We start from the raw sequence: 23726 nt of genomic DNA on the forward strand, positions 1-23726 counted from the left end.
AGAAAATCCCAGTCCGGTTAGGGATAGGCATCCCCTACTCAGCAGAATGATGTGGCAGGAGGTGGAGTTTTGTTGCTGCCTCGGTTAAGTGAGGCATCTTTTCAGATTTGCTAAGAGTAGTGTTGCGAACCAGAAGAAGGAGTCAGACTTGAGGACTTCATTCAAGGGTGTTTATTTAAATTAAATGGAAAAATGCCTATCTGTCCATATTGCTAAGAGGGATTTCCCTGCCTATAAAGTAAACTAAAGGTGCTTGTCGAATATCAAAACAAAAATGAGTCCTCAGTCCAAAGCCCTACTCACTATCTAGCCCTACCACTTCTGGTAAAGAAAGAAAACAAGGATAATCCAGAACAAAAGCCTCTTAGCTCAGTCTTCGTCCAGCCAATGTTACTTGGGTCTTGCTTGGGGTATTGGTCAAAGTTCAAAACAATGTTCTTCACAATTCACCAAAGACATTCTTCCAGCTCTCTCTTTAGGCTCCTCAAGAAAGGTTTTACATCTATATACAAATCAAATGTCTCGTGCCTTTGAGTGGAGGGATCATCTCCTTAGTCCTTCTCCGCCAACTTGGTAGTTTTCTGTCCACTAGTTTTATATCTTGGAGGTCTTTATATAGCTCATATGTCTCAATGTCTGTAAGGGGAGGGATAACTCCTTTAGCCCGTCTACCCCAACTTGATCGATTTATTTCCACTAGTTGTATGTCTTGGATAGACCAGTTGACCCCTCCAGGTTCTCCTCTTCTCATAGGTTGAACAATGTCACTTAATTCTCTAGAGCTCTTCAGACCAGTCTGGCTCTCTGGCTTGTTTAATTTTTGTGGTGGTTTCTTTGGCCTCTGTCAATCGGTACCATTTGGAATTCTAGGTCTCCGTAACCCTCCCTGTCATTTTCTCTCTTCTCACTTTGTTCCGCTCACCTCCCTCCACCTTGGGCAAACCTGGTACTTTTACTGTCGTCTGGTGTGCTCCAGTGCATTGGTGTCTCAGCACAGATGTGGTTGTTTGCCTCTCTTCAGCGTCTGCGTCTCGTAAAGATTTGCTTCCTGTATCCTGCCTGTCGCGGCACACTCAGCGGTCGTTGCCCTGAGAGCACAGAATATGTTCCTTGGTTGGCTACTGGTCTCAGCGTCTGTTCGCAGGCCCTGGATCCATCACGGCTGCAGCATGGTCAAGTCACGAGTCAAGATGGTTTTTCGTCCTTCTCCTTCTTAGCAGTATCAGCATTTTCAATGCCGTCCTCCTGGCTTCTTCTCATAAGTGTTTGCTTCCTCTATTCTGCCTGTTGCTGCACTCACAGGGGTCCTTGCCCTGACAAAGGAGGATTCTTTCCTCCGTGGTGTTAGGGAGATTTATCATTGTTATGCTTCATCCCCTCTCCTAGTGAGACCCCCAGCACTTTTTGCTGCACTTATGGACCTTTTTCTTTCAACTCTGAATGAGTGGAACCTTTTTCCACTTGTTCATTCTTTTAGGCTCTGTCTTTTGGAACTCTGTACTTTGTGTTCTGTATTCTTCTAAAGTAGCACACAGCTCCTTATGGGCAGTGTTGCTGTGGACCCTCTGGGTCTTCCTTTAAGATTCTTAGTATCTCTCCCAAAACTTTATAGGCTGGGAGATTGGCACACACCACGTTCAGTGGAGTGCCAAGGGGATAACTAGTAACCCCCTTCTCCCTGCTCCTGTGTCTTTTTATTCACACAGACAATCACCTAGTTATGGCTGGTGGCAGTGGACGTGTTCTACCAACTATTGTGCATTTCTTATACCGCAGGCTATGTCCATAGCCTCGTTAGTGCACAATAGGGGTACCAAGTACCAACTTGTGGCCTCCCTTTTTGTTCGCCATTACTAGCGTGGTTGTTCTTTGTTAGCCCTTCTTCTACCGTTCTGGGAGGGGAAGGTCTGTGTGTGTGTGTGTGTGTTTTGCCTTTGGCAGGAAACTCTTGAGTATCCCCGTCTAGGCTGCAGAGTGTCAAGGTAGCCAAACGCACCTTTCTGTAAAATGCTGAGAGAGACAGTAGAGGAGTGTGCGCTGAAACTGTATAAAAGGTGAGGCTGCTGGAGTGGAAAGAAAGTCGACCACAGAAAGCTGAAGTAACCGAAGAAGACAACGACCATAGACGCCTGCAGACCCTTTGAAACACTGGAGACCACTGCTGTCCTGACCCCGTTTTCTGTGCGACAGAGAAGCTCCGAAGAGGATGACTCCTTCCCTTTGGCTGGTGCGAGCAACCAGGCCCAAGATGAACTTTGAAACAAGCCATCTCCCGAGGTCCTAGGAGTTTCCAGAGCTGCGGAAGCCCAATACCCGGAGAACGCCTGCCCATTCCCAGTGCATCGTCGTGGAAAGGCCGAATTCATCCAAATCTTTGCTGAGCCCGTAGGCACACTCCAGAGATCTGATCTAACCCACCCAGACCCCCTCATCAGAGCGTGGGACTGCAGGAAGCGAAGAAGATTGACCAGGCGATCCATGTCCTTTGTTGGTGCTGCAGAAAAGGAGCCAAAACCGCAGAGTGAACGAAGAAGTTGCTGAAAGTCATGCTACAGGTCCTCCTCGAGGCTACTGCTAAGAGATCCCGTCCATTGTCCTGCCCTGTCATCAGAACAAGGAATCCTGAGGAATCCTGCGGAATCCTGAGGGCGGGTCCAGAGCTGCAACATCGCAGAGCATTCAGCACAAATATTTTCTTCTAACTCAAGGTGCGGTGGGGGGAAAAGTATTGCTTTCCTAATTCCAAGAAGACACGCCAGAGGGTCGGAGTGCACGTAGGGGTGTCCAGGGCAACCCCCTCTTACCTCAGACCTAAGCCACTGCTTGTGTCCCTTCCTCGAGTCAGTTTTAAGGTATCCCTTGTTAGTTGTTAATTTGCTGCTTCAATAACACTAGAGACTGGAAGAAATCCACAGGAACTCTTCATAATTTGCTGCTTGTCAAGACTTCAAGCCCTCTCCTAACTGCCTTTAGCTAGGGTTGTGTTTTGGGACTTAAAGGACATACTATGCGAAGAAACCCTCTCTAGAACTTTGAGCCAAGATCATGTTACACTAACCATTTTCCTCTCTTTAAGTGACTTTAATACATGTGTTTGCAGAGTAAATACATTACTGTATAAACCGTTGAAAACCGCTTGAGCGCGCAATAACAGATAATACGATAACACTGTCTTTTCCCTTTCTAACATTGCTACAAATCTAACTGCAAACAAACACAGAAGTGAAAGTGCCATTTGAAGTGTATTATCAAGTATTCCCAAGTGTTCTAGTATAAATATCGAAAGTATTTAAGTGATTTCTGGTTCAAATTGAATACGTATATACCTTCATATATCTTATAAGTGTAAGTGCTTCTTTGCTGTGCCCGTCTAACTAGATTCACTGCACTTACTTGCAGCTCACATCTTCCTCTTAAGATGAGCCTGACTGCTATGCCACTCTACCAAGGTCCTGAGTTAGAACAGACTGATACTAAGAGTTCGGGATCTACAAATCACTGGGAAAGCTTACTAAAGTTTTACTGCCAGTAGGACTTTTGGAAAACTCTGCTAACACCTGGATACTGGTCTCTACGTTTCTTTGCAGGCCCCGAGGCACACCACGACTGCAACGTGGTCACACCACCAGGTAGGACAGTCTTCCTTCAGTCACCGTCTTGGCAGTATCGCCCTTTCCAATGCTGGCCTCCGAACGTGTCTCTCTCCCTCTTAGTTTCTCCATGCCAATGCTAGCTCTTCCCTTTCAGGAGGTTCTATTGTCAGAGGCTTGCCTCTGTGTAGGATTCTTCTCTCTGCACTCAAGGTTCCTTGTCTCTTTATTCTCACTGCTGTACTTAAAAGAGGCTTGTTGTTCTCCATCAGCTGCTGAGCTATGATGATTCCAGCATTACCTTGAGCCAACATTAGGGAAGCAATGTTTGGGTGTTTTGAATGTGGATCAACTGAAACATCAGTTGTTTCTATTCCCATATATGCAGACAGGGTATTCTTTATAGGGAGTTCTCCATATGAATGGGAGTCCTTGTCACCTAAAAGGGAGTCACTCCCAGTGAGGTCTGGCTTTCCCAAACCGCTAGGGAGCGTTTTGCTGAGTGGGCTTACCTTCCTAGCCTCAAAGGGGGTGCCCCCTGCCCCCCTTTGGAAAATGGTAAGAATTTCCCAGATTCGTCACAGTAGCTATCACTTCCAGTCACGGTAGTATGGAAGCTAGTTAGAAGACAAACATAATGACTGCCCTTTAGTATTCTGGATGCTACTGCAACACATTATGTGTGGCAGCCGAAAACAGAACTACAAGGGATACCACATGGCTTACTACAGAGGAAAAATCTGAAATCACAGTGGCAATTCAAACCCTGATTCCAATGGCATGCCTCCAGCTGTATCCTTAGTTCTTGTTGCGTAGCCAGCATGTGTAGCTAGATAAGCTGCCAATGGGTTATTCCATAACAGTGTTTTCAGACACACTAGGACCCATTATGAGCAGTGTAGCAATGATGAAAACAAGTGGTATTGTAAATACAACCCATTATTAAAATACCACCCAATTATGAGCAGGGATTGCATGGGATATGTATGTATGTGGTACATACAAAGTACTGGATGGCGTAGATGTGAGCTACTTGCTCCATTTCGTACATTCTGTGTACCCCATTCTGTAAATATAACATGTGATCCAAGCTCATAATTAGATGTCATTTTAAAATTGGGAAGTATTTACAATTACATGTTTTTCCCACAAATATATGTAAACCACCGAGAGTGTGATACCTCATGGAACATGGAATTCATTTAGATTGACTTCATTTTAGAGGGCTCTGGTGCACTGCTTGCATCACTGGTCTGGACCCAAAGCTAATGGGTAAGGTGTACCATATCCAAACATCCGGGTTGACTCTCTGAGGTTCTCCATTATCTTCAAGGGACCCCGGTTCATGTCCCATGGATTTGGGCCTCATCTGCAACCCCATCCCTTCATCATTGAACCGCAACTTGTGCTGACACTGAAAACATTCACCACTAGCGTTTCCGAGAACCACAAGGCCTTCTCGTTGTCTTTGGCCCATTGGTTTGCATTGAGTGTAAGCTGTTTTCCTAAGTGCAACTTGTGCTGACTCGCTCTCTGCTTTACCACAACCGCAAAGCTGTCCTTTCAAGTTTATGCTGTTGATTAGCAGTGGGCTTTCCTACAGATCTAAAACCATATCCCCAACGCTTTTTTGGGACTGAAAAACTGAAAACTTCAGTGACACACTGTGGAAATCACTGTGCTGAAACATAATGCCTAAATGTTAACTTTTTCTGGATCTATGTGAATTTAACGAAAAATGTTTTACCGAAAATAATTTGTACGAAATGAAAATACCAAAAACATACTGAATCTCCACATAAACCCCCCGTTTCTTTAAGATTATAACCCGATCCCAACCCCTCCCCACCCGTTTTAATCCCTTACCCCAGCCCCATATATATGTTTAATAAAAGATTTTGTTTTTTCATATTTTCTATTAGTTAAAAAAAGTTATTTGTTAACGTTTATTCATTATTACTGGATGCCCTTTTTCTATGGTATGAATGCGGTATGAAAGTTAGCATGGGTTTTATGAACATAGAGTGAATTGTTTTATGGACTGGGATGTACTTCTCTATATGAGAGGAGAGCAAGCTACAGATCTAGATTAAGATGTTAATCTCAAAAATTGGCAAATGATGGAATACTACAGGATATTGAATGTGCACAGAAATTATTGAGTATTGTTTGTTGTCTATAAAGTGTTTGATAATATATTCAAATTTTTTCTAAAATTAGAGATGTGAAAAAGAAAAAAAGTTTTTACTGAAGATATGTGATAAAAAATAAATAACTATTTTTGATACAAACCGGTGTAATATATGAGAATGTAATGGTTAAAAAAAGGAACAACCACGAATGGAGTTGGGGAAGCAATTGACCGAGTGAACACAGTGTATTGTTAAACAAGTGTTTTTGTAGAGGGCTGTTCACAAGTGGTCGTTGAAAATATTACCTCTGGTCTCTCTAAGTTAGTTGTGCCCTTTTTCTCACTGCATTCATCTCTGCATAGAGCATAAATAAAGAACATATTTTGAAACATGTATTGAGTGGACATTGTTATTAGATGCTTTTGCACGTCATAAGGTGATGCCGTCTCACCACCCTGCTCCCCTCCGAGGAGTATCGCCTTGCCAGTTCTTCCCTGTTCACACCTAGGAAATGTGTGCATCAAGGAGGAATCCCTGAAACCTACCTGTGAGCTGATGTTGCAAACCAGGTCTGACAGTAGTACACAATACTGGTTTTCACATCATCAGGGATTTCGGCTGGAGTATTTGTATACTCTGCAATCAACCAGTAGCGCAGCAGCCAGTTGCGTGAGAATACTTACACAGGATAAAGCAGGGTACTTTGTGTACCCTGATTTTGAGAAAATAGACCAAACAACATTTACATCCATGGTGACGCCTCAGCATAGCACTCATCATGGAAAAGGAACCGGTCAGTGAAAATACAAAAATTACAATAACCTCATGCCAGAGGCACAGTTTAGGACTTTTACTCTCACACTGATGAACACAAAAAGATAAGGGTTTTAAAACAGCTACATGTTGGTCTCCCATACAAAAGGTCACAAAAAGGTAATCAGGGCGCTACAAAAAAAGGGGCAGTTAGGTTTTAGAAATATTAAAAGATTTCTTTTTACTACTTACAACACTACATTTCCAAAAGCATTTGTGGAAATGGGACCTTTAGCAACAGATAGGACTTCCCCTCCGCCCCCGTTCCCCCACTGTATTTATTATTTACCTTGAGCAATGTTCTGGTGAAATATGGAGAAGACGACCTCACCATGCTGCAACAGTTCTGCAAGGCTGCAGGACTCGCCAGTGCTTCTTTGGATGACAAGGTTACAGGGAAACTCAGTGTGGTGGTCAATCTCTGGGTAGAATGTCCGGGCCACCACTCGAGTGTGCCGCTTCTCACTTTCAGGGAGGAAGGATGGACGAAACGTCACATAAGTATTCACCCCCACATCGGCACTGTACTGGAAACAGGGGTGCTGCTCTGCCATAACTCTTCATTTATGCGAGGGAAATAAAAGAAAAAGAGACAGGGTGTTGGACTATTCACTCAGGTAATGCTCAAAATGAGAATACATTAGCTTTCACCCACTGTAGTTCTCTAATGCTGCCACACTAAAGGAATGGACATTGAAGGGCATTCTACTGCTTAAAGTATACAAACAAATGGTATGGAAAAACAGAAATTACATGCCATTTATTTTTAATGAAACTGGGGTGCTAAAAGTATTGACAAAATGGAAATTAAAGTTTTGAAGATATAAAAGCCAGATCATTTTCTTTGGGCATTTTGTAGCAGCTAACAAAGTAATCGCTTAACTACTGAGGACATGCACATTTGCCACCGTTTTTTGGATTCACCGATAAGCGATTAGGCAATACCCTGTGTTGATAAATACTTACATAAGCAACACCCACACATCAAAAGGGCACTCAATGGGTTAAAGAAGGCCATTGCAATAACACAATAGGACAGTAATCTTTAGATACCAGTAATACGTCACTTTTACAGTGCTCAGACTCATCCACTCATTTAAACATGGATATTAATAAAAGATGTAGACATTTGTAATATTGCATGACACTCAGACAATAGGCACTTACCCCAAATGTGTTGAGGAAAACAAAATTGTTCTAAACCCACCAGATAAGAAAACAAAGACTATAATCCCATGACTTCTTTCATAACACTTGGCAGCCAAAACATGTACTGTAAATAAATTGTTTCCATATTTTAGAACATACTCACATCTTAAAAACCCTTGATTGTCAAAACAACATTAAGCACATAATAAATATGTACGATATAGCTGAAAGCATCTTGGGTGCCCAAGGTTTCAACATTTTGACTTCATGGTTGTATTAACAGCCCCAGTAAGAAATACATGGGGAATATTTGAAGACACACATTTTAACCAGGCTCTTGCAGTTTAATGTATTTTAAAAAAAATATTTCGGTTTTGCTATTTTGCCAAGATAAGAAATCAAGCAGACAACTAAACAATAGCGACATGGGGAATAACTGAATATTGGCTCTTCTATGCTCACTTGACAAACATATTTGGAAAAAACAGCAGCTGTAGAGCCTCCAGGGATGCATCCTGTAGTTTTATATTAGTGTGACACACTAGTGAGATTTGTCTTAGGCTCCTGCAGCCATTATTCAGATCATCGTTGGAGCCAAGACCCCTCCAAAGGAGACCAGCCTGTTGAAACCCAGACCTTGTTGTTGGACACTTTATTCACTTACCCGTCGAAGCCCTGTCCCTATGCAGATATCCGGACGACCTTCATAGGGTGCTTTGACCTCTGGACTGGTAGAAACAACCAGTCCCGACCTCTGCTAGAAGATCCAGTGGTTGGAAGCACTTGGAAAAGTCCCAAAATTCTCCTGTTGCCTAGCTAAAAGTCCTCAAGGACAACTTTGCTGCACCGGTCGACGCTCTGAGGTAAACCTTGGGACCCGCCGATCCTCAGCTCATGGAACAGGAAGCATTTCCCTGAAGTTACAGCTCTCCACCACGAAGAGAGTCCTTGCAGGATAATTTTCTTTGTTTCCAGCATTATGGTCACCTTCTGCCATTTTCTTCAAGCAGACATCGCTGTTCACAACCTGCATCGCATCCTGGTGGTCCTCTGAGGTCGCCAACAGAGTGGTAGTCCAAATGTCTGTGTGTCCAGAGTGTACAAATGTCCAGTACCCAGAACCGTCCAACAAAGCCCGGAACTGCAAACTAGTCAGACCCAAAAATCCAACGCTTGAAGCAACCTCTGCACCAAAGAGGCCTCTGGACGTCCTTCAAAGAAACCAAGGCACAAAGCAAGAAGGCCCAGTGAATTCAGAAACGCCTACAGTGGTGCTGGAGTGAATCCGAGTACATCGGGTGAGTAAGCATATCGGACCCCCATCCTCCGTCTAGGTAGGGCTGCAAGGCCGTACATTTCTGACCCTACCTCTCTCCCTTGCCCATGTGAGTGGTCAGTAATGAAAGTCAAACAGAAAGCCGTCATGTTTTTGGTTAAAGACTTTTATTCAAATGAAAATGGGTTGGAAAAATGCCTCTCTGACCCTATGCTAAAGAGGAGTTTCCCTACCTAAATACCAAAAACTAAGGTCTGTCTGTGTCAGGATGTCAATAACTGAAAAGCCGCCCTTGTCTTCAAAACATCCTATCCTGACCCTCACACTATAAACAAAACAAAGTGTGCAAGGAAAGGTCTTCAATCTGATATTGGCAAAACAGTGTTCACAACTGATGATTAGCATAACTCCAACGAAAATGTTCTCCACGGTGAAAGACCTTGGACCTAGGGGGTGGTTCCCTTCCCCTGGATTCTGAAATGGGATAGCAATGTCTCTTTTACTAACAGTTCCTTTGTGTCTCTCCTTGATTCACAATAGGCTACACGTTCTGTAACAGTCTTTCTTTAACACACGCCTTTCTTTTGTCTAGCAAACACTGTCCTTTAATATTTCTTGTAGCTTTGCAACTCAGCTGGTATACTCCCGTGCCAGGATTCTCTATGCGATTCCAAGTGCCTGGCATACTCTCCTGCCAGGACTTCCCTTTTGGTTTCACTTGCCTGTATACTGTGCTGCCAGGACCTCTGTGTTTCAATTGCCTGGTATCTTTCCCTTGCCAGGACTTCTTATGCGTTTTACAATTCCTCTGTATCACCAAAACTGCATATACTGTTTTTTTGCTAGTTATATGTTTCTGCGGTAATGTTTGTTGAAAGTTTGCCCCACACTTGCATCTCATGCATCCATGTATCATTGGGGTTTGAATCTGTATTGTGCCTTCTCTGCATTCAAACATACTACTTGTAGTTTCTGTATTAGCAATTTCATAGCATTTAAACTGTCATTGGGGTGGTGGCCCGAACGCCCTGCGGTCCCCACTTGCTTTGGGTTGACTCACCGGTTCTCTCAAGCGTCTCTGGTCCTGCTTGCGCTTCTGCAATTTGGCTCTGCCACCGCTTCCCACTCTGGATGGTGCAGACATCCTTCCGGGCTTCCTTCATGGCTCCACGGTCACACGCCCACTTCCCTTCAGGTCCCGGGCTGGAGAACGCTGCCTCTTCAAGCTGCTCAGCGCCCAGGAACTTTCTTGAGGCTCCCACTGTCTCAACGGCTCTTCATGCTCATGCACTGCATTTCTCCTTCTGCCTCTGCGGACTCCTCTTCTCCGCCACACCACTACGTGTCTCTCGGGGTCGAAAGCCTCTGCAGAGGAGCCAATGTCTTCTCCTGCACTGCCACACTCAGTAGTGCAGTTGCCCCTGTGCACAAGTGATTTGGTAAAACGAATTTGCACATTAGGTTTTGAGCTGCTGTTACCTTGTACTCCTTCATCCACCTCGTCTCAGTTCTTTGGCGATTATGGGAGCTGACATATAGCGTAGTGGTAGTTTTTCTCAGTGGTTTTACATGAGAGAACACTTCATTTACATAAAGGAACATCAGAATAAAAAGGGTTTTGTTGGAGTTTTGTGTGCCTAGGTCTTCCTGCTCCTACCTGCAAGGCAAAAAACCTCAGGGTCATCTTCGACTCCACACTCTCCTCCTCTCTTCACATATCTGACGTCTCTAAGAAGTCACACTACCAGCTACACCTCCTCAGAGGTATCCTTCCTTTCCTCTCCTTCCCCCAGAAGCTCACTGTCTCTAGAGCCCTGGTTCTCTCGAAGCTGGACTACTGTAACAGCCTCTATCTAAATCTGCCTGCCTCTACTCTCCGCCCTTTGCAACTCATCCAGAACAGGACTGCGAGACTTGTCCTTGGCCTCTAGCCCAGGGACCGTATCTCTCCAGGACTAAAATCACTACACTGGCTCCCAGTGACTGCGAGGATCAAGTTCAAAACCCTCTGCATTGTCCACAAGGCCTTCTGGGACCTTGGGCCAAAATACCTTCAACTCTCTATTCCTAAATATCTTCCTTCTCGAGCTCTTCGCTCATCCGCCTCCAACTCCCTCAGGGTCAGCCGCTTCTCCAAACAACGAGTTGGTGGCAGATCTCTCTCCGCTGCAGGGGCCTCCCTCTGGAACAGCCTTCCTGCCTCCCTGAAACTTGAGGAGAACCATCTCCGGTTCCGGAAGCACCTCAAAACCTTCCTCTTCGCCTCGGCTTTCTCTCCCCTCTCCCCTGCTAAAGTTATTGAAACTGCACTGAATCTGCAACTGGGCCACTCGTCGTTCTCGGTCCTTGGCCCAGCCCCCCCTTCCCAGCACTTATCTGCACTTACTCGCACTGCCACTAGTTGGCCCTTGTTATTTCCTGTATGCTATTGATCCTGTAATGCAATTTCCCCTCTCCCTTTCCCCCTTGCACTTCTCCCTTTCCCCTCTACCCTTGCACTTGCGCGATCTGAATGACACCTGGCCTAGTAGGATTGTTGTCTGTCTCCCTTTGTTTCCCCCCCCTTGCCTCGTCGCGCCTTGAAACACTTGTGTATAGGCGCGTTACAAATGCCATGCCATATCATATCAAAAATGAGTTTTTGACCTAAAGAATATTGGGAAGAGGCTTCTTTAATTCCTCTACATGGGGAAACAAACAGCTGACACTAGGCCATTAAGGTTTTGGGCATTACGGGGTCTTCCTCATGGGAAAGGGGGGATACCGCGTCCCTTCCAATGAAGTCATGACAACTCCATGGTAGTTCTCTCCTCCCATGTGATCCTCCCTCATATAGCCGCCGTCAGGATCAGGTAGCGGCTGATGTACCCTGGCCACATGGGAGGAGGTCACCGCCAGGGAATCCGTGAAGACTCCATTAGAATCTTCACAACTAGCCTTTGACAATGACGTTCGGGTCAGGTATCGTCCCGTGTCTCCCTAAGGTGGTTGGATTGGGGGAGGGTCTGTTAAGAACTTAACTTCTGCTCTTATTGTACTTTGGAACACTTATAAACGACCTGTTGACTCAAGCTAACCACTGTTCAACTTCCTTAAGAGACTCCTAGCCTCCTGTAAATACTTTTCTGGGAACTGTGACTTTAGGACCATTAGGCCCATTATTTTCTAGCCAGGGAGACATTTTAAGGATAGTACACTACAGCTGAAGTTTTGTATGGTGTTTGCGAACTCCTTTATTTTCTGCCTATTAGTTCTATAACTATAGGTTACTTAACAGAGTCTATTTTTTGTTATGCAGTTGCCTTACAGTATTCTGAAAACCTTTTCTAACAGTACCTTAAAAGTGAAGTGTTAAAGCTCTTAGCATAGCACCCCAAGGTTAATATGCATATAATGGTAGGGAATGTTTTAGTGTGTTATTACCTGTGGTTTTTCATTGACAAGAGTTTGTATAAGGCCTAACTAAATAACAATTTTTATACATTGTGCCTAAATTGTAACATAAAAAGAGCTCACTACTGTGTCCTTAACTGAACTCTCACGTCCACCCAAGTCTAAGCCTTGTGGTTCAGTGGCACTACCAAGATAGTGTTGGCTGGTGTGACAAATCCCTAGATGTCGTCACTTCTCCCCAAGGAGGAGCCCCAACCCATGAGGCCAGGGAGGGGGGCTGCCTCCCGATAGTCCCCCTGGGGATGATGCACAGCGGTAGGATCTCATGGGGTGAGACTCCCCTGTGGGGACAGGCGGAAGGGTGCGAGTGATCGGAAGCCCACAATGAGCACACACAGTAACAATCCACAAATTACTCTTAGACAAGTGTATATCAAAAAGATCTATACATTTATCATCGGCCGGACCAATTGACACAAGTAAACTTCAGATATATAAAAACAGTTACCACACAATTCTTATACTAGATAATATATAAGCAATACATTTTCCAATGCGACAAAGGAGTAAAACACAGCTACAACCTTTAGGGAGAACGGTGGGTTAAGATGCTAGGAACATTAGACAATTCTTCGGAGTCGTTCCCTAACTTTTGCATTCCAGCTCTAAGAAGTGGGGAGCCCTGTGCTCAATAGTACAGTTGTGCGTAAAAATGCACGATTACGCAAGTAAAACAAAAAGCGGGTCTTCTTGAGATGGCTGTAGTGAGTCAGAAGGGGCTTGAGGGGATGAAGAATTGGTTCCCACTATTCGAGTAGGGTCTGCCCTTGGTGGCAGAGCAGTTTCCAAAAGGTTGGAATAGCTAGGAAGCACAGGCTTACCCAGCCAAAAGTGAATACCTCTTTAGGGATATTCGTGCGTATAATAAGAGATCGGTTGTGCCAGGGGGCCACTGGTAAGTGATGCAAGTGCTCACGGACCTCGGTACAGTCCGGACCAAACTTTGCCAGTTTAGTCGAGGTCGCTAATAGGTTGGAGTCCTGCAGTTTCACGGCGCTCCGGCCACTCTCATCGGCTGCGGGATAGGGCGATCGTCTGTGACAGGACAGTTGCCTTGTCTCAGCGTCCGAAGGAGATCCAAAGAAAATTCCGGTGCAGCAGGTGTCGGGGCAGAGGAGGGCAGGTCAGCAAGGCACCTAAAGCAACTGTCACCAACAGGTAGTAATGCCAGAATCACAGTTTACTTTACTTTAGGTTATTTGTAATGCGCAGCCATGCACCCTTGGCCATTAGGGCACAGATGGAGACAGATGAACAAAGAACAAAGAGAGGTCAGGCTAAGTGACGTGAAAGCGCAGAGGAACTAGATAACTCAGGGTGTTGATCAAGATAAACAGCAATGTCTTCAGTTCTTTCTTAAAGACTGCTAGGGAAGTCTTTCCTCGCAATGCGGATGGCGGTGAATTCCAAGATTTTGGGGCAGCACTGAAGAAGGCTCCATCCTCTACCTTCTTCAATCTACATCTAGGGAGAAACAAGTAGTTCTAGTTGCTGGACCCGAGGTTCCTGCCGTCGACCTTCTCCGTAATAAGGTTTTGAAGTTTAGTAGGCATCAGCCCAAGTCTGCATTTGAAAGTAATGACCAGGAGTCTGGACCTAACACTTCCCCCAACTGGGAGCCAGTGCAGGAAACGTCTGGCCTCCGAAACGTGGTCACAGCGAAGGAGACCCACGACCACACTGACAGCTCTGTTTTGTACAACTTGTAGTCTGTTTGTATCTGCTTTACAGATTCCGACCAGGAGGCTACTACAGTAGTCAATCTTAGCATAGATGATTGCTTTCGCAATTGATTCTGCGTTAGTCTGTGAAATGAGCGGTCTGAGGTGCGCTAGTAATTTGACATGTTAAACAGCTGCTGAGACGGTACTACCCACATGAGACTTCATGTTCAGTAGCTGGTCCAAGACCATGCCAAAAACTTGTACTTTCAATTGCACAGCTATTTTCACCTACCCCAGTAGGAAACTCTTGTAGGCAGGGTCAAGCTTGGCCAATGTAGCGGAAGGACCCACAATCCCAAGCTCAGTTTTAACTCTACTTAGTGCAAGATTGTTGCACGTCATCCAGGTCTCCATCAGGGTGAAGACTGTTAAGTTCATGTTCATCTTGTGAGTGGATGCCTGTTAGGGGGATGACGCACTGGGAGCCATCGGCATTGTTAGAGAACATGACCCCTTCCTGTTCCAAGGGCCATAAAGATATTATAGATACAGGGAGAGGTACTTGCACCTTGTAGCACCCGATAATGCACCGGAATGGGAGCAAACACTGCCTCCTGAAGACAAACCCTACTTTGCCTGTTTACAAGGAAGGACCAAATCCATTTCACTGCCAAAGGTGAAAAGTTGGCCACTTTGGACATTCTGGCTACCAAGATAGAGTGGTCAACCAGATCAAAAGTGACTGACTGGTCAAGAGAGATTAAAAGGGAGGGGAGTCCAAGGTCCAGCACTCTGGTGACGGGACTTATTGGACTGGAATTGTGCCTCTGGAGATCCAGCAGGATGCTCACGAAGTTTCACCGAGATTCGGAATTCGGATGATCGTGCACCACACAATGGATCGAGGTCCCTGGGTATTGCATCCCCGCAAAGTTGCAGCAAAACGTGGGATGACTCAAAATGTAGGTCTTCTTGTGTCTAGTGGGTCTAACCAGGCTCTGGGTCGGGGCCGCCGTTTTCCGAGTCCCCAGGACGATTGGGAGGAAGGGTTACAGAAGGGTTACAGCAGGCTATGGTTACACTGCAGGCTCTCTGGTCGTCTGGAAATCATCTCAACTGCAGTTTCTTCATCTTCATCTTTGGTTTTGGTTCCAGTAGTCGACTACTTCTACAGCTTCCAGGATCAGAATTTCTGACACTATGGGGAATCTTAGAAATGACACCCATAAAAAGAGTAAGAGACTGAGTGTGGAAAAAGATTCCCACTCATGCAGTTATAAGGAAATATAATCAACAAGTAAAAGCACAATGTTCTGTGGTTGACACAGGTCAGGAAAATCTATAATTAATATGAAAATCTTACCTAACACCATGGATGCCCTGCGGGAAATGATTAAGGAACTTGGCATTCATTATCTTTAACAATCGGCTAGATGTTTCAGCTCAGAGAAAGAAAACAAACACAATTGGCGTCATATCTCTTGATATGATATGATGTGGCATTTCTTGTCCATTGCTAGCTTGTTTCAAGAACATGTTAGAATGTGAAAATGTCTCCCTAATATGGTTGGAAAACACAAGGAAAGATATGGTGGATTTACAAAGGCTAGAAAAACCCTTCCACCTGAAATGTGAAAGAAGAAGCCATTTGAGCTAAGTCGCACATGCTGCGGCCCCACCCAGTAGTCATCACTGAAAGTTCACCTCCAGTTCATAGCCACATGAGCAAAGTATTGTATGCAAATTGGCCCAAATGCAAGTCTTTTGCTCTGGAAAATTGTCTTAGTCTTACAGGGCAGTGCTATTTTATACATAGCTTAATCAACCCAAGGCAGACAGTTCTCATAGCTGCAGACAACTGCATACCTGTGATATGTTTATTCTTCGAAAATAATGATGATAACGTAGGTGTATTCCAAACATGTGTTTTAGAATCCTAAACAGAACACAATGAGCACTCATCTTACCTTGAAGCTGCCTGCAAACCTGAGGCTCTGTGTACCTGCACAGAAACTGAAACTGTGCGGGCAGCTAAAACGCTAGCTGTTGTTTTTAAATAGTGCCTGTACTTCACACTCACATCCAGCAAACCTGAACAAAGAAAATGAAAGAAAGCAACGATTACTTTTTTATACGCCAATTTGTCCAAACTCAGCAAATATTATTAAGTAGTGTTATCACTCGTCAATTGGATTTGCCAGCTTATGCAACCCCAGGTAGAGCTTTCCTTGCCCGTCTCCTGTGAGGAGTGACAGCATGTTGGTTATCTAATGGTTCACAATGCTTGCCATGGCTGCTGCCTGTTAGGCACTGCTTGTAAGCAGGTTGAACTGTCCACAAAGGGTGGACCCCCGTTAAGGATGATCAATGTACGTAATGCTACGGAATGAGTTGTCACCATCTACACAACCCATCAGTAAAGTGGGAACGTATGGCTCTGTATAAAGGAAAGAACCTCTCATGCATGGAAGATCAAAAGAGTCTATCTAGCATGACCTTGAGTTCTATCCCCGATAGGACTATGATAAGGCTATAAATTGGATAGCTTGGAAAATACTGGAGGATCAGTCTGAAGGCTCAATTTGTACACCTCTTGCATCTGTAAAATCCCGATTTAATACTGTTGCATCATTGTAAGTGCCTCTTTATGATCCTTAAAAGTGCAGTAGCACTTTGATGGAAAATAGCCTAGATTATCATCTTAAATGTGTATGGGGTGTTTTCACAAATGTTAGTGCTGGAAATAACATTTTAAGATTGTACACTACACACACACACACACACACACACACACACACACAAAACACTGTTGCACTTAATGTGTTCACAAAATGAGGCGCAAATAATCTTAGAAAAATATTCATGGTATTGTAGAGCTAATTGGAAAAGGGTAGCCATGAGTCAAGGTGTTTGTCATGGAAACAAGACAATGCAGCGCCACACAGGTTTGAATCCCGATACCGCGCTTAGAAACCACAATGCTGGTATTAAGCGTGTTATAAATGAACAATTAAATATAAAATGTTAAAACACCCCCATTTGAAAGCAGGATGTTTTTACATTTAACGCAGTCTAAATATGTTTTTATTTATGCTAAAAGGTCCACTGTTGCAACCAATCTTTAGTTTTTCTCTGAATCTTGCTGGCAGCCACACCCATATAATTACCTGCAGTGATGGCATTTCAGTGCCAAAACAATGGCACATGGCACCGCTATGTACACCCAAGCATTTAGTCAGAGGTATGTCTATGTTTTGAGAGCACATATTGTTTTAAATATGCCTCCTTATGCTAACTGGCTTGCATACAATGTGACCAATACAAATATTTTGGTAAAGATTAAATGGCTCAGTATTAGCTCCATGTGCCTGATGCACAGGAACTGCATACTGGCTTGCATGCAATATGGCAAACACTAAATATGTTACTGATGTTTGAATGGTGCAGTGTGCATGATTATGCATTTTCGTATGACCAGCAGTCTGTAATTACCTGAGGAATGCGGATGGGATTTGTCTGGGCTCTCAGTTACTGGAGTCAGCGGAAGATTAAAGATTTGTATTCCCACCTCCTCACGGTGCTGCATTGTCACCATAGCACACAACCGGGAAAGAGGTAAAATCCCTTTGGCAACCATCTGGTCCCTAACATTAGGGTAATAATACCTGCAGGATGAAAAACAAAACAGATTTAAGGTGCGGCCACTAGATCTACTATACTGCGTTTCACATCTTCTTAATAAAGCTTTATAGACTTTGCCCAGTGCCCGCACTCAGTGTTATGAAGATGCTCAGGCCCTTAACAACATATACAGGGTCATAACACCAGACCGGCTTAAGGGCGTTAAAGGTCTATAAAGCTATTAGAACTCATGGGCAAACACACAAAAGAATTTCATATGCAAATATATAATTGTTTTTAATTATATTGTTTATTTTTTTAAATATACATGAAAAATGGAACCTAGAAGTGCATTTGAGATTTTAAATCAGTATATATATGAATAGATTAAAAGTATAGCATAGTAGCTTGTGTTAAGATGTTTTTCTAGAACCTGGCCTGGTGGACAGATTTTAGGAGGCCACCTAGTTATGGTGAATTGGGAGTTTTGAGAGCCGAGACAAAACCTAATGGAGGTAGCAATGGAGAGCAGTCAAGACTTCCTCTCAGGAGAGTGTGACCTTAGTCATGGGCCATCAAAGAGTCCACACACAGAATAACATAACACACAATAATTCAGCATAGACAGTCAGCTATACAAATTGCAGTAATTTATTTAGGCCTTTAGAACATTGAAAAATGTAATGAGAAAGTAGTATCACAACATTCTATAATACAAATATATACAATCACCAGTATGTGCATTCACTATACATAATCAAATAAATTCCCATGTAAAACAGGTAGGTGATGCGTTAGCAGTTAAAATGGGGATATACAATCCGTTTTAATTCCCTAAACTTAAGAATTCCAACACAAGGTTTCACACAGGTATGTAGTCTCTAAAGGGATGACATGGACTTGTGGTAGTGATTCAGAATAGTTTCCAACTATTTAAAAGTTAAGCAATCATTTACCAGAAGACAGGTAATTCCTCTTCTCTCTTTCAGACCCAGGTCTAACCCTGGGGCCGGATACCTGACCCAGGTTCGAAGACCAAGAGGTGAGTAAGAGGGAGTTAGGAGACAAGGAGACTTGTGCCCAAGGTTATCATTTGGAGGACAGCGGGGGCAGGGGGCGGGGGTTGAGACACAGGCACAGTTATGCTTACTTATCCCCTAACTCAGATTTTCCCAGGGATCATGATGGGTTGACTGGGGTCGCCCTCTTCCGTCCTTTGTTCCATTGAGAGGTGGCATCCTCTTATCCAAAATCCAAGCTGGAAGCCAGTCCAGGCCCACCAATGGAAAGGATCTGCACCATTCAAATAGCCAGTAGTTGTCCAATTAGGGACAACTAGAGGTTTCACATCCGCCCAGGAGCAGACCTTTGGGCAGCAGGGATGTAGACTGGGACTAGGCAGTCCCAGCCCCCTTCCTCTCCCCCTTCACAAAGGCTAATTAGCTTTAGCAACAGCTTTCCTGGGCAAGTGCATGACCCAATAAGGACTTTCCTGACCTGAGAAGGCAGGAAGAAGGCAAAACTACAACATGGCCAAAGAACAAGCGATAATCTCATTGCATGGCCATTTTAGGGCGCTAGCCACGTTTAGAAGCCGTATGCAGTAAACGTGATTGTGCACACCAAAAATAATGCAAAAACTGTAAATATGTAACTGCTTCCACCAGCTTGTCTTTAGGCATATATAAAAGTAACAAAAGATCCCATGTGTAATATACAGGGTGATAGAAAAGTATTGCCTTTGCACTGCATTGTAAAATGCTGTGTACAGCAATGTAGAATACAAGAATTCAAGAATTCAAAAAAGGAAATCAAGTTTCCCTGTACTGATAGTCTGAAACACTTATCAGTTTCACCAAAATAAATGAGCAAAAGGCAGAACAGGATGAAAAATAGAGCAAGAAGAATGGAGTTCCATTGGAAACCATGAAGGGAAAGTTGTAAAAAGAAAATGTTCCCAACACTCGCCCTGCTTCCTCTGAATATGGACAGGTGGATCTAATCAACCCCTGGTTGGGTTTCTTTTTCCAGTCTGTTATATATCCTGGACAGCCAATCAGCATTGCTGTGTTTGAGTACCTGGCCTATGCTCAATTGTGAAGTCAAAGCCTTGTAGACTTATGGACTACCTGAGCAACATAGGATCCTCTCCATGTGCTTAGCCACTTTAAGGGCTTATGATCAGTCTGCACAGTGAAGTCAGTACAAAAAAGAGATAGGGTCTCAGCCTCCTAAGGGCCCACACAATGGACGAAAACTCATTTCCACAGTTGCTCACCTGAGCTCTCTGTCCTCAAGCTAGCGACTAATTAAACATATAGGATGTTCCCTGCTTTTTTCATCTAACAGACAGGACAGCACTGACCCCAATGTCAGAGACATCTGTCTGCACAATTCCAAAATGGAGGTGTCACGATAACACCATATAGATATACACGTGACCGCAAGTGTTTCCTTCAGGGAATTAATCTCGGGAAAGCAAAGCGAATGCAGGTTATCACGCCGAACTCTGCAAGCGGATTAGAAAAACTCAAAAGCTTCACAAAAAGGTAAGCGCTAATAGTTAATTCATATCCAGACACATCATATCTGTTCTGTGCTTAAGAAATTCAGAACAAAATGTGGCTCTTTTAGGCATGATATGATATTTTATTTGTGTCGCACTCGTACACAAGTGTTTCAGAACGTGACTAGGCAAGGGAGGGGAACGGGAGAACACAAAACAACGATCTTACTAGGCCCAGTGACATTGAGAACGCGCAAGTGCATGGGAAAGGGAAAAGGAAAAAAGTGCATAGAAGTGGGAGAGTGGAAAGTGCAGAGTGGAAAGTGCAGAGCAGATAAATAAACTATAAATAAAATAAATAGAAAATGGAGGCAATGAACAGTGGTAGTGCAGCCAGCAAGTGGCAAGTGCTGTGTTTATGGCAGCAGACTGGTAAGTCTGATAAGTGCAGCAAAAGAAGAAAAAGGGGGGGGGTGTATGGGTACAGGTACAGTCCACCAGTGCAAGGGGTGGCCAGGAGGCAGTGCAGGAGGGCGGCAAGGTGAGCAGGTACCTGGGCCCAGGGGAAAGAGGGTAGCCAGGTGCACAGTGACAAGACAGCCGGTCAGCAGGGGAGAGGGGGAGAGAAGGCAGAAGCAAAGAGGAAGGTCTTGAGGTACTTTCGGAACCAGAGATGGTTCTCCTCAAGTTTTAGAGTGTCAGGGAGGCCCCAGCCGAAGATAGAGATCTACCCCCAGCTCGTTTCTTTGAAAACCGATTGACCCGGAGGGAGTTAGAGGTAGAGGAGCGAAGAGCTCGAGAGGGGAGGTATTTGTGGAGGGATAGCTGAAGGTATTTTGGAACCAGGCCCCAGAAAGCCTTGTGGACAATGCAGAGGCTTTTGAATTTAATCATTTCATCCATTGGGAGCCAATGGAGAGATTTCAGAGCTGGAGAGATACGATCCCTGGGCTTGAGGCCAAGGACAAGTCTTGCAGTCTTGTTCTGGATAAGTTGCAGAGGGCGGAGAGTAGAGGCAGGTAGATTTAGAAAGAGGCTGTTACAATAGTCCACCCTTGAGAGAACCAGAGTGGGGAGACAGTGAGCTTCTGAGGGAAGGAGAGGAAAGGCAGAGTACCTCTGAAGAGGTTCAGTAGGAAGTTTGACTTTTTAGAGAGCTCAGAGATATGGGCGGAGAAGGAAAATGTGGAGTCAAAGATGACCCTGAGGTTCTTAGCCTCGCAGGTAGAGGTAGGAGGGGAGCCAAGGGAGGCCGGCCAGAGAGTGAGGGGAAAAGTATGGAGATGCAGTATTTTATAATAATCTAAATAGTAATACTCGCCCCCTTTTAGGCACATATTTGGAAACAGACACGTTGAATCTAACACAAAGTGCCAAGAACAGGGAAATTAAACCTCTGAACAAGGCACATTATGCCCAATTGTTCAAGTCGCAACAAAATCTATTATACATTTCAAGTATGAAACAAATTATTATGGTGCATGTCCCTGGTTCAAAAGAAAGGGTGACCTCATTCATTTACCAACCAAACAAAGATTTGTATTAGTTTTGTTTTTTGATATATATAAAAATGTTTTAGAAATGTTAGACAAGACAAAGACAAGTATTATTTGTTTATGACATGATCATTATCCGTCATTATATTATATTGAATTTTTTTTTCTCACTTTAGTTGAGTACAATTGAAGTCTACTGAGAGACTATCCCTCCTGAAGATCTGTCACTATATCAATGACAGTGAAACACGTGCAAAGGGTCTTTTACTTTGGAAAATGAAATCAAAAACAAAACGGTCTGAGAATAAGAGGCTCTTTTATTGTGAAAATGAAATCAAAAACAAATGTCTGTGAATAAACTCCCTGCAAACTTACAAAAGGTGTCTTGTCTAACTCTCGCAAGAAATAGGTCATTTTGGCGCACGTCAAAGGGTTCCACAGTTTCTTTCTACAATATTTTTAATATTCTGGTCAGACTCAGAATCGGAACCTAAGTACTGCCGCTAAAGCAAATCAGGTTACTACATACCCAAAAATATTATACACCCCCTACAAAATAACTTTAAAATATATTCGGAGTTCGCCAAAAGTTGTCACAGGCTGAAATGTGTCATTTGTTAATCTACTCTGTCTGCACAATAAAAGGTCTCTGGTAATCTGATGCCCTGAGAACAGGCGCCTGACAAAGGCAATCCTTTAGGCCTTGGAAGGCCTCCTCACACTCCTCAGACCAAGTGACTTTCTTAGGTTTGTTTGGAGCAGTGCGGACCGTCGGAGGAGCAGCTATGGTACCATAGTCTGCCATAAAATTCCTGTAGTACTCTGAAAACTGCAATATCATCCAGATTTGCCATGCAGAATTCATCTAGCACATTCAGGAAACGGTTGACTAGCCTCTGGAAAGTGACAGGTACAATCTGTAGACCAAAGGGAATTACCCTGAACTGGCGAAGTCCCTAAAGCGTTGAGAATGCAGTCTTCTCCTTAGGATTTTCTTTCAGGGATATTTGCCAGTGCCCTGCAGTGAGATCGAATGTACAGAGGTACTTTGCAACACCTAATTTGTCCAATAACTCATCAGTTTGATGAAGTGAGTAAGGGCCTCATTACACGGACGGCGGAGGACCAAGGTGCTATTAAACTACCGTATAGTAAAATACCGGCACCGCCTTGGAGGAAAGGGGAATTACCGCCCTATTCCAAGGTTGGTGGGGCGGTAATTCCCCCTTCCCCCATTGCCCTTCCCCATTCCCATTTTTGCCCCATAGGGCATAATGGGAATGGGGAAGGTGCTAATTACGGCACCGCAAATTGCGGTATCGTAATTAGCTCCCTGGTCCCTTTGCGGGTTGGTTTTTAACACCTGCAAAAAGCAGGCGTTAAAGTCTCCAACCTGCAAAGGGACCTCGTAGTAAGGCGGTAAGGGTTAACGGTCACCGGTACCATAAACAGTGACGTTAACCCTTAACGCCGTCCGTGTAATGAGGCCCTAAGTACCTCTTTTGGTGACAGCATTAAGAGCTCTGTAGCCCACACAGCACCACTATTCTGTGGTACCTGCTTTTGGTGCCAATAACACTGGGCTGGACCAAGGACTATTAGAAAGTTCAATCACCACAAGATCCAACATCTTGTTGACCTCAGACCTGATGTGAGACCTTACTTTGTCTGATATGCTATAACTGCCACTTTTGGTAGGCACACTATTTCCAGCGTCAATATCATGCTTACACCCAGGTGTTAAGCCTGGAGTTCACCTTGTCATGTTGCTGTATTGTCAGTTGAGGGGACAGTGTGACACTTTCAATGGAGCCAGATGAAGGGCTGCCCTGGAGCAGGTCGGGGAGAGGTTAAAATTCCCCTTCCTTCCTTTCCGAAGCCAGGAGCAGGGCTCCCTTTTAAACCCTAGGAATGAATGTGAATCTGCTTTGGGAGCCTGACCAGGTCTTTTAAGGTCCACTAAATAGTTTACCTCACCTAGTCGCTCAACTATCCGGCAAGGAGCAGATCACTTGTCCTGCAAAGC

The 23726-nt window shown here is 44.3% G+C and overlaps 1 protein-coding gene across 2 annotated transcripts in view; it reads right to left on the reverse strand.

Moving 5' to 3' along the window:
* Positions 1–23726, reverse strand: part of C2CD3 (C2 domain containing 3 centriole elongation regulator) — a 594096-nt gene that overhangs the window by 318735 nt on the left and 251635 nt on the right. For both annotated transcript variants that reach the window (XM_069640138.1, XM_069640137.1), the window contains 3 exons: positions 17570–17742; positions 16045–16168; positions 6825–7093 (listed from right to left, as the gene is read on the reverse strand). In XM_069640138.1, coding sequence (XP_069496239.1) covers positions 6825–7093; positions 16045–16168; positions 17570–17742 — 566 coding nt within the window. The remainder of the gene's footprint in view (positions 1–6824; positions 7094–16044; positions 16169–17569; positions 17743–23726) is intronic.

Source organism: Ambystoma mexicanum, chromosome 7q (genome assembly GCF_040938575.1).
Source record: "Ambystoma mexicanum isolate Mex_15411 chromosome 7q, UKY_AmexF1_1, whole genome shotgun sequence".
Lineage (NCBI taxonomy): Eukaryota > Metazoa > Chordata > Amphibia > Caudata > Ambystomatidae > Ambystoma > Ambystoma mexicanum.